The sequence below is a fragment of the Felis catus genome, chromosome E2 (genome assembly GCF_018350175.1).
Source record: "Felis catus isolate Fca126 chromosome E2, F.catus_Fca126_mat1.0, whole genome shotgun sequence".
NCBI lineage: Eukaryota > Metazoa > Chordata > Mammalia > Carnivora > Felidae > Felis > Felis catus.
The window spans coordinates 48457612-48472109 of record NC_058382.1 but is presented as its reverse complement, the minus strand read 5'-3'; the positions used below and the strand labels follow the sequence as shown (position 1 = coordinate 48472109).

Sequence of the window (14498 nt, the reverse complement as noted above, 5' to 3'; positions counted from 1 at the left end):
CCATCCCAGCCCACTGGGTTCCCGTGCTAGTGACAAGGGCTAGAAGACCTCAGGCTGTGTGGTATAGCAGTGAGGCACGGCCTGGGGCCAGGCTCGGTGCCCAGTGAAGCCCTGGTGGGGTCCACGAGGGGTGTGAGCCCCGGAACAGACAGCCAGGCTGGACATACTAAGCTCTCAGGAGGATGAGGAAGGAGAGCCCACAGGCCCAGAGGACCCTCTAAGGAGCTGGGCTCCAGGTGGTCCCAGCCCACAGGCTGTACAGGCCCCCTCAAGGTACCTGGCCCTGCACTCTCTCACAGAAGGGATAAAGTGGCGGGTGCAGAATTAGCGGAGAGCAAAGGTCTGCAGCGTGGCTCCCACCAAGGCTGGCAGGCATGTGGCTTCCTCAGTTCCCTTCTACAAAATGAGGATTCCCATCAGCCCAGGCTGCTAGGGAGACACTAGACAAAGCAAGTGAGGCCTCACTACCCTAGCGGCTGTACGTGGAACATGGTGTTAGCCACCAGGTCTCCAGCTTCTCAGAGCCTAGGGCTCCCAAGCGGGTGGGGAGAACACGCACGTGTGCCCACGGTGCCCACACTTCTGCCTGGTGCCGTCTGGGGATGCTGCTTACTGCTCTGAGCTCCTTCTCTCTGAGCCCCTGATGGAGTGTGTGAGGCTGGGAGAGGATGGAAAAACCCATTACAGTCCAGTTCTCCAGGGGGAGGCTAGTTACAATTGCCTTCTTCAAAGGCCTCTCTCTCTGCTGGTTCTTGAAAGGCTTCCAGGCAAGGAGGGCTCATCAAGAGAACTGACACGTCTGTAATTTGGAAAACCATATAAAGTAAACTGTCACTCCTGTGGGGCTAGACCATCGCTTTCCTGGTGGGGGGTCTCCTGTACCACTTCTAATCTCCACTTCAATCCCACTGACTGTCCAACTCGATGTGAAGAAAAGCTGTGCAAATCTTCTTCTGGCCAATCAGGATAAGAATCCAATCTGTCCCTCTGTAACTGTGGTTCTCACCTGGGATGATTTTGTCACCCAGGGGGCACCTGGCCATGTCTGGAAACATTTCTGATTGTCCCAGCTGGGAGGGCGGGGGTGCTGCGGACATGAGTGGGTAGGGGCGGGGGGTGCTGCCCCAGATCCCACAGCAGGACAGCCCCCAATGCCAACGGCGCTGAGCTTGAAAAACCCTGCTCTGTACGACCTCAGAAAAGCGCGAGGGCAGTGACAGACTTCCACCACCACGGGGATACCGTCTGGTGGTCTGGACCATCAGAAGCCCCTTCCTCCCGACGGGCAGAAACTTTATGGTCCTGCTGTTGGTCCTTCTGGCCAGGCAGGCCTGCCCCCTCTTGCAGCTCAGTCTTTTGCCTCGTGCCCTCAAATCCACCCTCAGCCCTCGAGCTAGGGCCCTGGCAGGCAGTGTGGGATGAAGTGTCCAGGGGCCTGCTCCCCGCATTTCCCTCCCTCAGCTTTCCTGGTGGCTGGGCAGGCTCCTGGCAGACCCCTGCGGGGCCTCATCTCCCCTCAGTGCCTCCTGCCACCCCCTTTCACTTCTTCCCACCTCTCAGGTCCTTCTTCTCAGCCTCCTCTCCGGGCTTCTCCTTCTCTCCCCAACCATTACACACTGGAGCTCCCTAGGGCTCAGTGGCCTCGGGCCCTTTCCCTTCTGCCTCTGCCCCTCTTACCACTGACCGTTCTTATTCCCTAAGAAGGAAAGCCCCACAAGGACGGAACCATCTAGGGTGGTACTCTGCAGAGTCAGTATTCAGTAAATATCTTGTGAGTGAAGGAATGAATGACCATGTTATCAACTTCTGGATTTGTATCTTGGCCATGGGTCCCTCTTTTGAGAGTCAGGTAGAGCAACCTGCTTCTTCATCCTCCTTTGATGTCACCAAAACAATTTAAACTCAAACACGGGACCCTCCTTCCTCCCTGTTCGTCCTCCAGGGCTCCCCTCTCAGGAACTGCCACTACCAGCCACTCCGTGCTCACACGAGAGTCCTGGGTGTCATTCCCAACACCCTGTCCCCTCAGGCCCTCAGGTAATCGGTCACTAATGATACTTCTTACGAATTACAGAATGCCGCTGCTTCTTCCCATCCCTCTACCAAGCACTCACCATCTCCCACTTGGACAACAGCCTCCCATCTGGTCTCCCGCACATCCGCCTTGCTCTCTCCACCCACCCCTGAAACACAAATCTGGTCACACAGTCCCCCTAATCCAAGCCCTTTCCGTGGCTTCCCCCCACCCCCCAGCCTCTGGGTGAGGCCCCCAACCCTTGGTGTGTCCAGCAAGGCTGGGCCCCTCTCCCCCTTGCCCTCTGGATCACAGCAACATGAACTCTCCACGCTTTTTGATTTGAGGGCTCTGTTCAGGCTGGACCCTCTGCTGGCAATCCCCCTTCAGCCCCTGGACCCCGCAGGTGGCCTCAGGCGCCTTCCCGACTCCATGGACCACACTGGTTCAGTTTCCCGAGCATCCTGGACAGCTTCAGTACCCAGCACCCCAGCTGCTTATTTCATGGGTCAGGATGAGACCCTTTGGCGACTTAACAGGCAGCCAGCCAGGGCTGAGAACTACAGCCGTAGAGCATCTGAGGCCACTCAGACTACTCCAGAAAACCACTCCGCCTGGCTTTGTTGGGAGGCCTGGAGAAATTCGTGCCCCACCTAGATTTTGGTGCCCTGACAGTCGCTCTTCTGGTGACCTGGCTCCTTGGAGCCGACGGGGAGGCCAAGGGCCAGACTCAGTCGTGCTGCTGCTGCTGGGAGTTCTAGAGGCCTAGAAAGGACTGTCCAGGACAAGGCTTGCACGACACAAGAACCCAGTTCTGCCTGGTCAAACCCCATGCTGGCAGCTGGGCACCTGAGTACAGCCCCGTTTCACGTTCCATCTGGCTCACCTACTTTCTCCCCCAAAGACTCCAAACAAGGGCATTTAATGAGAGGACATTTAACCTCAGGGGAAAAGCGTCTCAATAAGTGAAAACCTCATTTGGGCGAGAAACGGCGACACTGACCTGTCTCGTGTTGGCAGCACCAGCCGCCCGGTGTGAGGGAGGCTTGTTTCTTCAAGAACAAACGCAAAGGAAAAGGAGGGAAGAGAAGTGAAAGAGAAAATGCTTGCTCCGCCTTCTCGCAATGGTGTGACATAAAAAACCGTGGCTGTGTGAGGAAGAGAAGGCACACAGAGCCTAACCTGATGATGAAAGCACCTCGGACCTCCAGGAGCTTGCGTTCGCTGCTGAACCTCTTGAGAAGGTTGATCATGAACTTATAAAAGTAGGAGTTCATGGTAGGGGTGGAAGGAGAACATTCTAAGCCTTTGGTACCTGCAGAGAAAGGGACAGAGCCGGGATTTACTCTATGTGTCCACAGGGTGACGGGACCCCCACAGATCATAAACAATTGTAAATGCCAAAAAAGGCGGTGGTGGGGTCTGTGTGTAACAAGGTGATGGAAAAATCTTTAATCAAAGTCCTCGGGTTAATGGCAAAAATGCAAGGGCTATGCAAGTATGTATAAGCAAATACAACTTTGCTTACTGCACAAATACCCATTTACCTGTCCACCTCTCCCAGTTACTTACTGAACGCCTTCTATTTATAAGACCCACTGGTATGTGTGCTAGGAGTTTTTTTGTTTTTTTGTTTTGTTTTGTTTTGTTTTGTTTTTTTAGAAAACAAACCTGTACCTATTATTTCAGTAAATAAAACACACTTGGGCTTCATTTTGGCTCGTTAAGGACACATGACAAGCAAAAGAGAAAAAAAGGATGAAAGAGGCACACGACACCAAAAGTCAACATAACTCACACTCCTTTCCCAACAGGGCTCACGAAAAGGTATGTGACGTGCACACCTGTTGGATCGAAGACAGCACACACTGACAAAATGTTACCAAGGGCTTCAATCTTCACTCAGTGTTTTCAAATCTGTCATTTTTCTTCTTTGGGCCAAGACGCTCGTTTAGACTAGTACTCTAAAGACTTCCAAAGCGCAGAGTTGTCTTCAGAACCAGAAGCACATTCGGGGTATCCCTCTGATATGTATCCCAGCTGAAAATACACTAAGGGCCAGATTCAGCCCCTCTCCCAGATCCAGCCCAGCATACGCTCCCCTCCGCCAAGGTATCCGGCATGGAAGGGATGAGAGCAGGGCTGATGGAATGCCTGGCTGATCCCCGTGTAGTATATTCATACACCTATGGAATTTCCTCGTCTTTCTTTTGTAACAGCACTGCTGGGAAGAGGTGTTAGAGACAGTAGGAATCCTCATCCCCCCTGCCCAAGGCACTAACAGGGCATTTAAACACAGACACACAGACACACACACCAGCTTAACAGATACAATCCACACATCATAAAGCTCATCCTTGTAAAGTGTACAATTCAGTGGTTTCCAGTATATTCATAAAATTGCGCATTGATCACCACTAATTCCAAAACATTTTCATCACCCCAAAAAGAAATCTCGCACCCACTAGCTGTCACTCCCCATTCTTCCCTCCACCAGCTACTGCCAATCATTAATCTACTTTCTGTCTCAATGGACTTGCCTATTCTGGACATTTTGTATTAAAGGAATCATATAGTATGTGGCTTCTTCCACTTGGCATAATAGTTAATTAAGGTTCATCCATGTTGTAGTCTGTGTCCACTCTGTATTCATTTTTTGGTGGCTGAATAATCTGCCATTGTATGGATATACCACATTTATCCATTCATCAGTTGCTGGATGTTTGGTTGCTTCCACTTTTTAGCTATTAAGAATAATGCTGCAGGACACCTGGTCGGCTCGGTCAGTAAAGCATGAGACTCTTGATCTTGGGGTCATGACTTCAAGTCCTACATTGGGTGTAGAGCTTACTTAATTAAAAAAAAGAGAGAATAGGGGTGCCTGGGTGGCTCAGTCGGTTAAGTGTCCGACTTCAGCCCAGGTCATGATCTCACCGTCTGTGAGTTCAAGCCCCACATCGGGCTCTGTGCTGACTGCTCAGAGCCTGGAGCCTGTTTCAGATTCTGTGTCTCCCTCTGTCTCAAAAATAAATAAACGTTAAAAAAAAATTAAAAAAAAAAAGAGAATAATGCTGCTATGAACGTTCATGTATAAGTTTTTGTGTGTACAGGTTTTCATTTCTTTTGGCTATGTACCCACGAGTGGAATTTCTGAATCCTATGGTGCCTCTATGTGTAAGTTCTAAGGAACTGCCCGACTGCTCTCCACAGTGCTGCACCGTTTTGCATTCCCACCAGCAGGGCATGAGGTTCCAATTTTCCCACATCCTTGCCAACACTTGTTATTACCTGTCTTTTGATTATAACCATCCTAGTGGATGGGAAGGTCATAAAGATTTACTGGTATACTTCTTTCTAAAAGTTGTTTTTTCAAAAACATAGCTCTTACATTTAGGTCTCTGATCTATTTTAATTTTTGTTTATGGTGTGAAGAAGGAGTCTGAATTCTTTTGCATGTAGATGGATCTCCAACTGTCCCAGTATAATATGATATCGGCTTTCTTTTTTAGATGCTTTGTTGTTTTTTTTTTTTAAGGTTTATTTGAGAAAGAGGAGAGAGAGCACCCCAAGCAGGCTCCTTGCTATCAGTGCAGAGCCCCACGCAGGGCTTGATCTCACAAATTGTGAGATCATGACCTGAGCTGAAATCAAGAGAGTTGGATGCTTGACTGACCGAGCCACCCAGGTGCCCCTAGATGCTTTACTTTTTTTTATATTGTATTTTTGTCTAGCTTTATTGAGGTAACATTAACGTATAACATTATATATGTTTAAGGTGCACAATGTATTGTTTTTATACGTGTATACATTGCAAAAAGATTACCATAGAGCTGTGGAGTTAGCCAATACCTTCATTTGTTTTTTCTTTGTTCATCTGTCCATTGTTTTTTGTGGTGAGAAAATTTACAATCTACTCTCTTAGCATTTTTCAAGTATAGTCTTTTTAAGTATAGTCTTACCAATTATAATCACTGTTTTTATGTTAGATGCCCAGAACTTATTAACCTCTAATGGGAAGTTTGTACCCTTTGACCAACATCTCCCCAACATGGCATCTTAAGAGCCAACCAGCAGTTACCATTTACTGAGGACTTACTATGTGCCACGCATATCTAAAACCTTTACGCATAGTATCTAATTTAATCCTCAAATCAATACTTGAAAATATGTGCTATTATTATTCTCATCATATATGTGGAGAAGCTGTGAATTAGGCTGAGGATTAGCCAAAGACACAGAGCCGGTGAGTGGTGGTCTCTGAGCCCAGGCAGCTGGTCTTCAGGGCCCATGTTCCCAACAGCTACACAGGCCGCCCATCACTTGGGCACTGGTGCTTGGGGAGGTTTGGGGCTAGTAGTTAGGAAGCAGGAGGCAGAAGACCAGGGCTAAGACCCTGCCAATACTGAGGACACAGAGACACTGATACTGTCTGGAGAAAGCACCTGGCCGCCGCCCTCTGGGAACTCAGGGACGACACTGGGGGAAGTAGAGTGGCTGACAGAGACATCGGGGCCATCACTTTCCAGGCTGGCCTCTCTTTGGCTCTAAAGCCCTGACTTCCTCCCCAGACCAGGGAGAGGGTGGCCACACGCCTGCATAAAACAGGGAACCAAGCTTGGCTGTGTCAGGGGTATCTCCTCCCAGAAGCATCAGCCCCAAGCACAAAACATGAATGTGTGGAACCATCCACAGTACCAGAAGCAAGCCCTACATGGGAGCTCCATGGGCTGACTTCATTAGATGTCAGTGGTCAGAAGAAGCAGTAAAATCCTCCTTTCAGTAGTTTTTTGCTCAACTCAGACTTCCCTTACGTCCTTGAGTGCTCCTGGTGGGGAAGTGGCTGGGAACTGGAAAAGGTGCCTTTTTGTTTCACTTCTCCCAGCTGTGAATCAGTCTGTGAGCATTCCTTACCAGGAGTCACGCCTTCAAACTACTGTCCTCTCTCCTGAGAATCTCTACACAGCCCCCTTGAACTGCATGCAAGGGGCGAGCCTGAAGTAAGAAGGCCAGTTCAAGAGCAGGCCTCACTGAACTTGATGTTTGCAGAGTGTTGCTCTGGGTCCCTGCCCGGAACAGCCTGGCCTGGGAGGTCCTGAGTGACTCTGGAATGGCAAACAGTCTCTGCTCCCTGGCCCAGTGGGGCTGTTTGCAGAATCAAGTGTCACATTCTTACAGATTGAGTTACCCTGGGCCCAGCTGGGGCTGATCTCTGAAGAGGTGGCTGCAGATACAGCTGTTAAAGTACCTCCTCCCTGTCCCCACACTGCCCACGGTGGCCTGGCTGCATACCCCCAACACTGGCGGTGTGTGTGGACTGGAACCTTCTCCTGGGTGCTCATTTGTGATGGCTCCCTGTATCCCTGTCGGCTTGTTTCTGTATATATACCCTCCAACCTACGTCATTTCCAGGCTTAGGACCATTTGGGTTCCTAAAGACAAAGGGAACCAAACAGGGAGTGATCATAAATACTCCCTGATGCGGGGCTACAGTCTCCATTTCCAAAGGGCCCGGTATCTTGGGCAGGCGGAAACATCAAGCATAGTGTTTTAGAGAAAGGCTTGGGAATCCATTAGACCCGGTTCAGATCAGATGTCTACCGCTTACTAGCGGCACAGTTTGGGGTAAGTCTCTTATCCTAAGCCTCGGTTTCTTTATCTATAAAGTGGGGGCATTAAGAGCCCCTATTCCTTCAGTTAAATTTTTTTTTTTTTTTTTTTTTTTTACTAAGTAATCCTTATGCCCAAGGTGGGGCTTGAACTCACAACCCTGAGATCAAGAGTTGCATGCTCCACCAACTGAGTCAGCCAGGCACCCCCAAGAAGAGCCCTTATTAAATGAGACAACACATTGAATGTACTGGGACCGGGGCCTGCCACACAGTCTGTGCCCAATGAACGGGGGCTGCTGCTATTCACAAACACGCCATGACTCCAACAGAGCACTGCAAGGGGCAACCTGTTCCCATTCTCTGGGTCTTCGAATGGATGACTGAGGGCTGGGGGACAGTCTGGAAAGTCTCTGAGTGAAGAGATTTCAGATCTGGGACACGGTCACAGTGCTCTGCTGGGAGGCAGGGAGGCTGTGAGGAGAAGAGGGTATGATTATCTGTGACTCCCCCATCCCCAGCCCCACATTCGGGGAGGCAGATCTGCCCGTCTCTCCGCTGATGGCTGGCCTAAGACAGCACAAGGAAAGGCTTGGGGCTGCTCTGAACACATTCCTGGTCTTCTCAGCCAAAGCCCCCTCTGGGCCGCACAATCAACTCTCGATGTCCAGGCCTGCACGCGGCCCCTGGCGCTGAGGCCCTTTGTGGGAGGGAGGAGGAGGGCAGAGTGACATCTGGGAGAAGCCACGTCAAGTGACTCACATTCTCACAGTAGTGGTTGCTGGGAAAGCTTCCACAGCTCAGCCCTCCCAGCGCTCCCAACTGTTTAAAGGCTACAAAGAGCAAACTGAGTGGGGGGCCGGGAGCCTGCCTGCGACCCAGACCAGGCTTATGGGAGTGTCAGGGAGCTACTGGGGCCCGGCCTGCTGGGGCCTGCAGCTGTTGGGGTAGGGAATTTTGTCCCTCAGGCTCCCACCCACCAGAATGGACTCTCTCGAGGAGGAGCCTCTGCAGAACTGGGCTGGGAGCCTCAGAAAACTCACTGCAATCCTGGCCCAACTGTATAGAAATGGCAGGTCCGGGCAGGAGAGGCAGCCCTTCCTGGGTGGGGTGGTCAGGGACGGGGAGCAGCTTAGTGCTCACCACGGACAGGGTGAGGACCTACTCGGTCTCCTCCTGCCTCCGTTTCCCACCGGCCCACCACTTTTCTGACTAACCAGCCCCTCAGGCCCGGCTGGCCTGAGTCAGAACCTGAGAGACGTTCTCAGGCAGGGCTGCAGGGGGAGGAGGAGGTGGGGCGGCGAGTCAGCAAACTCATGCCGGGAGTGTGACTACATGGATGATGGGCCTCTCTCAACAGAACGAATTTCTGCCCAACTGCAGCCTGTTCCTCCCCGTGGGAGTGCAAAGTGCCTTGCTGGCCATTTCTGTCCACCTCTGGCCCTCCATCACCTCACCCTCGACAGCTGGGCAGGGAATCGGCTTCTTTTCTCAATAGCTCTGATAAAAGCCACCTCTGCCGGGCTCTCCTGCAGAGCGGGGTCCCAGGGCCGGGCGCTCTTGCAGAGTGGAGCCCTGGGCTCAGGGCTTCCTTTAGGAAGGGGCAGAGCCTGGACAGGACCCCAGCACCTGATTCTGGGCAGGCCCTCCAACACTGTGCTCAGGGGAGGCGCTGGGACGCCAGGCCTGGGACGCTTTTACTCGGGTGGCATTGACGAATGCAGTGTTCCAGGCCCACCAAAATGGGGTGTGAGCTGGGGCCCAGGAAGGGGGGTGGCTGGGAACGACCTGGCCTTGGGTCTCAGGAGAGTCACACTCTTCGAAGGGCCAAGGAGAGCGGGGTTTCCATTCCCTGATCCTGCCAAGGACCAGCCCCTCAGCTGAATGCCGCCCGCCTCGAATTTCTGGTTTGAAGTCTGGAGAAGTGGGCTCTGGCAGGAAGTTCACGTGACTGCTGGCTGGCCGTGGGGCAGACAGATGCTGTCGGGAGCGCTCTGTATACAAAACCGGGCTGGTGGGGTGGGCGGCCAGGGAGCCAGCCATGCAGATGTTGCTAAGTGAAACCTGATGTGGCGACATGAGAATCTGCAGAACGTCTCACAAACAACCTTCCCTGGGATGTTTTAGATTGAGTTTTGTGGCTATGACGCGAAGGAGCCTCACATGTCAGGATAAAAATAGCTCTGGCCTCAATAGGCAATGTGAGTTACAGTTCAACAAAACCAGATGCGAAAACCTTAGTGGCCCAGCCCAGACCCAGCAGGGTCCCTGCTCAGCTCTCCACCCTCTCAGCCCCTTTCCTCTCCCTCTGTGGGTTGGGGCCCAGGTGCCCGGTCAGTCCCTCGCATGGGCATCTCGATCCGCCACCCAGAGAGCGTAGAGGAAAGGCCAGGGGCCCAGGGCAGATCCAGGGCTGGTTCCTGTCTGTGAACTTCACAGGGATGAGGAGCCTAGCACAGAGCCTGGCACAAGAATTGCTCTGAGGAGGGGGCTGCATGACCGGGAGGCTGGCATGGAACCCAGGGACGCAGGTGGGGAAGGGGCAGCTTCCCCCACAGAACCAAGGGTCCGGAAGAAAGGGAGGCAAACGCCTGTGATACAGGGGGGTCTTAGGAGGCATGGAGTCTGCTGAATCGGACGGGCCAAACCCCTCAGCTGCATGGATGAAAGGGTGGCTGAGATGCTGCAGCCGCAGCACCCATGGGACTCGATCCAAGAGGCAGTCACTCTTTTCTCTAAGCCGGCCCAGCTGAGGCTGGGGAGCCCTCTGCCCCCGGCAGCAGCCCAAATCTGGGAGGCTTTCCGGCTGCCTGGTTCAGAGCAAGAGATAAGCTAATGGGCCACGGCAGGGCCCAGGAGGAACTTCCAGCTGACCCGGCAGGAGAGAGAGGCTGCATCAGGAAAGACTGCTGCTGAGTCGGGGCCAGGCCAAGGGCAGCACTGAAGGGAGATGGGAGGCAGGGGCCTCAGGTCCCTCATTGAGACTGGGCCTGGCATGGAGAGGGTGAGGCTCTCCACCTGCAGACTAGTGAAGGCCTGGGCAGTGGTGCTCGGGGAGCCTTCGACACAGCAGTGGTGACAACGTGGCCAGCTCTGGCACCCCCTCCTTCCATCACGATGACAAACTCTGAAAGACAGGTACTGATCCTTACTGGGCATGTGACTCTGGCCTTTTAGGGATGAGTACAACCTAGATTTTCCTGACCCTGACACCTATGCTCTTTTACACTCTCTGAAGAGTATGTAGGAAGAAGGCCTTTTAAGGCTCCAAGAGCAACAGAGAAGGCTTTGGGGGCTGGGAAATGGTCTGGTGTGGCTGGAGGAATTGGAGGCAGCAAGAGGGATGAGTTGCTGAGGTGGCTGAGGCCAGAATGGGGTGCCTGAAGTCACTGTGAAGAGAAGGGATACACTCAAAGGCTATGCCAGGATACGCCCTAAGGGAGAAGCCTGGACTGCTGGCCTGGCCACTGCTGCTCTGTTCCCCATCTTGAGCGATGGAAGCTTCTGGTGCTGGGCAAGTGCTCTTGTCCTCTAACACGGGAGTAAAGAGAGCAGACTCTCAGGCTAAGCTCCTAGGTCGGCACCAACACCTATCGCAAGCCCCCCTCCCAGGTAAGAATAACAACGGTGCTTCCTCCCACGGTTCTTGTGAGGAGCTGGGCTCACCCACCGTGAGGTTCAGTGAGCTGACACATGGGAAGTGCTCAGAACAGTGTCCGGTCCAAACAAGCTCAATGTACTAGAGTCACCCTTACTACTGGGAAAAATGCCCAGGGATGGCTTCCTGGGTTTCTTCTAGAACTGGTTTATGAATTTGGCCACACCAACCTGGGCTACAAGGAATGAAATGGAATCAGAACATTTCATTTCCGCCCATGATTTTAGAACTGGGATCAAATTCCACGTTGGACCAGAGAGCCCTGTGGGGCATGATAACATGAGCAGTTATCCCACCAAGAATGTGCCCCCTTGGCTGGAAAGGAAGCATAGGAAAGATGGGATTTGGGGTGCAAACATCAGTCCCGGGGTGATCTTTGGCCCCTGAATGCCACACTGCTGCTGTGCCTGGCCAAGGTTGCTCCCTCCCTTGCAGCAGGAACATTCAGGCCCCAGGAGGGCCAGGCACATCTCAAATGGGGGACAGATCCCAGAGGTCTCCTGCTTCTGCTGAGCCTTCTGCTCAGACTCAGGGTTAGGCCCCTCAGGTCTGCTCAAAGGGAGCTCATCACCCCTCTCCCCAGAGCCCAGGGGGCCTCAGCCAGAATCTCCCTGAGTGGAGACGGGCAGAGAATGCACAAAAGTCGCCAAGTCATAGGAGACCCAAGTGGTCGTTTTCATTTCATTTCACCAAATCACAGTCTAGAGAGACAGCAAAATGTGGGATCCCTCTATTGGTTTTTCTCAGGCCTGCCCACCCAGGCAGCTCCACTCCTGAAGGTCCCAGCCTGGGGCTCTGTGAAGGTCAGCAATGAAGTGGGGTGGGAGAAGCAAGACCAATGCTTCTGCCTGCATGGCTCTGTGCTGGAGGGAGAGATGTTTGCACAGGTGGGAGGAAAATCCTGTGTGGGCAACTCTGCCTCGTGGGCCCTGGGACCACTGCTGTGGCACTACCGAGGCATGTGATGCTGCCCCAACCCTTGCATTAAATCTGCACTATTTGAGTTTACAGACCCAGTGAGCAGGCAGGCTTCTCTACAAATGCTGCTGATTTCATCTTTGCTAGGCTCCCTGCCTCCTTGGCTTTCCAGAGAAAGACCCTTTACGGTGGGGGGCGGGGGTGGTGGTGCTCTGCAGTCGGCATGTTCTCAGAGCTGTGCCCTGGAGAGCCAGAGGGCCAGAGGAAAGCAAAATCCAAACAGGAAGAGGGTCTGGCCTTGTAACTTCTGTCCCCGTGCACGGCCAGATGGAAACAGACAGAATGACCCTCTTGCATGCCTGAGAAGCAACGGGGGAAAGAGCAGCCCACAGATGAATGAGTGTATACTTCCCGCATGCTTTCTGACCTAAACAGCCAACCCCAACATCCTTGGTGCCTGGCCAGTGCCCTCCCCAAGGCAGCTGAGGCAGGAGATGGGACAGGGCCTAACTTTGGTTTCCTATGTGCTTCTTACTGGTTTGAACTTGACCTTAACCTTTTAAAATCATGAACCCATCTGAAAAATCTGGTGCCAGCTGTGGACATGCACGCACGTGTGGTTCCCACACTCTGTGCAGTGAACGTGTGTGAGTCTCAGGCTAAGAGCACATGGCCCACGGTACCGTGTATCCTTGAAGCAAGAAGAGTTATTGGCTGCAGGCACTTCCTTGGTGTTCTTTCCAGGATGGAATTTCTTCCCATCTGGCATACTTGGTTGTTTTTCTAAGAATTCAGGGTGAGTCCCTGGCTGATGTGAGCCAGTCTGACAGCCCTGGTGAGCTGGGGCAAATCTTCACCACCTCAGCCTCATTAGGGGCCCACCTATCCTGGCAGGGCCAGCAGCAGCCAAGGTTCAGAGGACGTTGCCGTCGAAGACACTCTCAGTTCTTACTCCCAAGCAGCTGAGATGGCACCTCGAGGAGCTCCCTGTCTGAGCCTCCCCAGGGCACACACCCCACCTGGGCCCCAGGCCATTTTCCGGCCCATCCCTCCACTAATGAGTAAGCATTCTAGTCATCAGCTTCTTGGTGCCCAGAGAAAAAGAAAACACCTCAGAAATGGAGGGACAAATCCCAGAGAGTCCAGAGATGAAGGTGTCCTTCCCCTGCCCAGGGCGAAGCTGCCTCAGTTTGGCTTTCTCTCCTTTTCCCCTCTGAGGAGGATAGAAGATGCCAGACAACTGCTTCTTGGGGAGGGAGATCTAGGGCTGGCTCTGACCCGCGGATGCCTTCTCCTGGCTGCTGCCCTCTTCCAGTCACTTGTCACCCTCATCCCCTCGCTGCTGCTCCTCTCCTCTCTCAGTGGGACCCCCAATCGCGGCTGTGTGCCGACACTCAGCCCCTGGCATTTCTGCCATCTGTCCCTGGGAATTTAGGCGGACCCCCAAGTGCTGATGTGGGACACAGGATGGAAAACGGACTCCCGGGCTGTGGGACAGAGGGTGGGACCCTCACCAAGTGTCCCAGGGTCAGGATGTGGGAGCCTCCCGGCCATGGCCTCTGACTGCTTGGAGGAAACCGGGCTCCTAGGCAAGGAAGCCACTGCATCCTGGAGAAACAAGAGAAGGAAACCGGGCTGCCACGAGAGTCCCTTACTCCTTCCTTGCTTCAGTCAGAGACAGCTAGAAACTTGGGACCAGTTGCAGAAAGAACATGTGCAGCAGCAGTGGCCTAAAGCCTGGGGTCCTATGTGACACCCCACTGCAGGAGCTGGGGGAGCCCTTGACATCAAGTGTCACCAGGAAGACATATTCAACGCACGGGCCTTCTGTGACTCGGCCCGGCAGCCCTGGGGTGCAGTCAGGCCCGCAGGGCCCCAGTGGCACCACCGAGCAGGGGTACACAGGGCCGGGTACCAGCCGCCTTCGGAGGCCCTGCCTGCTAGAGCAGTGGAAGGGGAGCTGCAGCCGAAAGGCCCTGAATCGATCTGACATCTGGCTTCTGCATCAAAGGAGGAGCCATCGAGGACCTCGTATCTGGAAATCAAGAGCCGCTCACTCAGGGGACAAAGAGACACCCCAGGCGAACACCCAAGATTTGCTAGGGACTTTCCTATCAACTCGCATCGTTGGCATTTTCCAGGATGATGTCGCCGGAGGAAACTGGCGTCTGCCTGGGAGGAAGGAGTTGGGAGATGCACTGGCCCAGGGAGAAGAGCCACCTGCTATCTGGAAGGACCCCAAGGGGCGAGCCCCAGGAACACCACAGCCACCTTCATGTCCAAGGACTGCCTGGAAACATCC

The 14498-nt window shown here is 53.4% G+C and overlaps 1 protein-coding gene across 2 annotated transcripts in view; it reads right to left on the bottom strand.

The window, feature by feature from the left end:
* VAC14 (VAC14 component of PIKFYVE complex) overlaps positions 1 to 14498 on the bottom strand; it is a 101179-nt gene that overhangs the window by 36594 nt on the left and 50087 nt on the right. For both annotated transcript variants that reach the window (XM_006941719.4, XM_011290219.3), the window contains exon 14: positions 3197 to 3329. In XM_006941719.4, coding sequence (XP_006941781.2) covers positions 3197 to 3329 — 133 coding nt within the window. The remainder of the gene's footprint in view (positions 1 to 3196; positions 3330 to 14498) is intronic.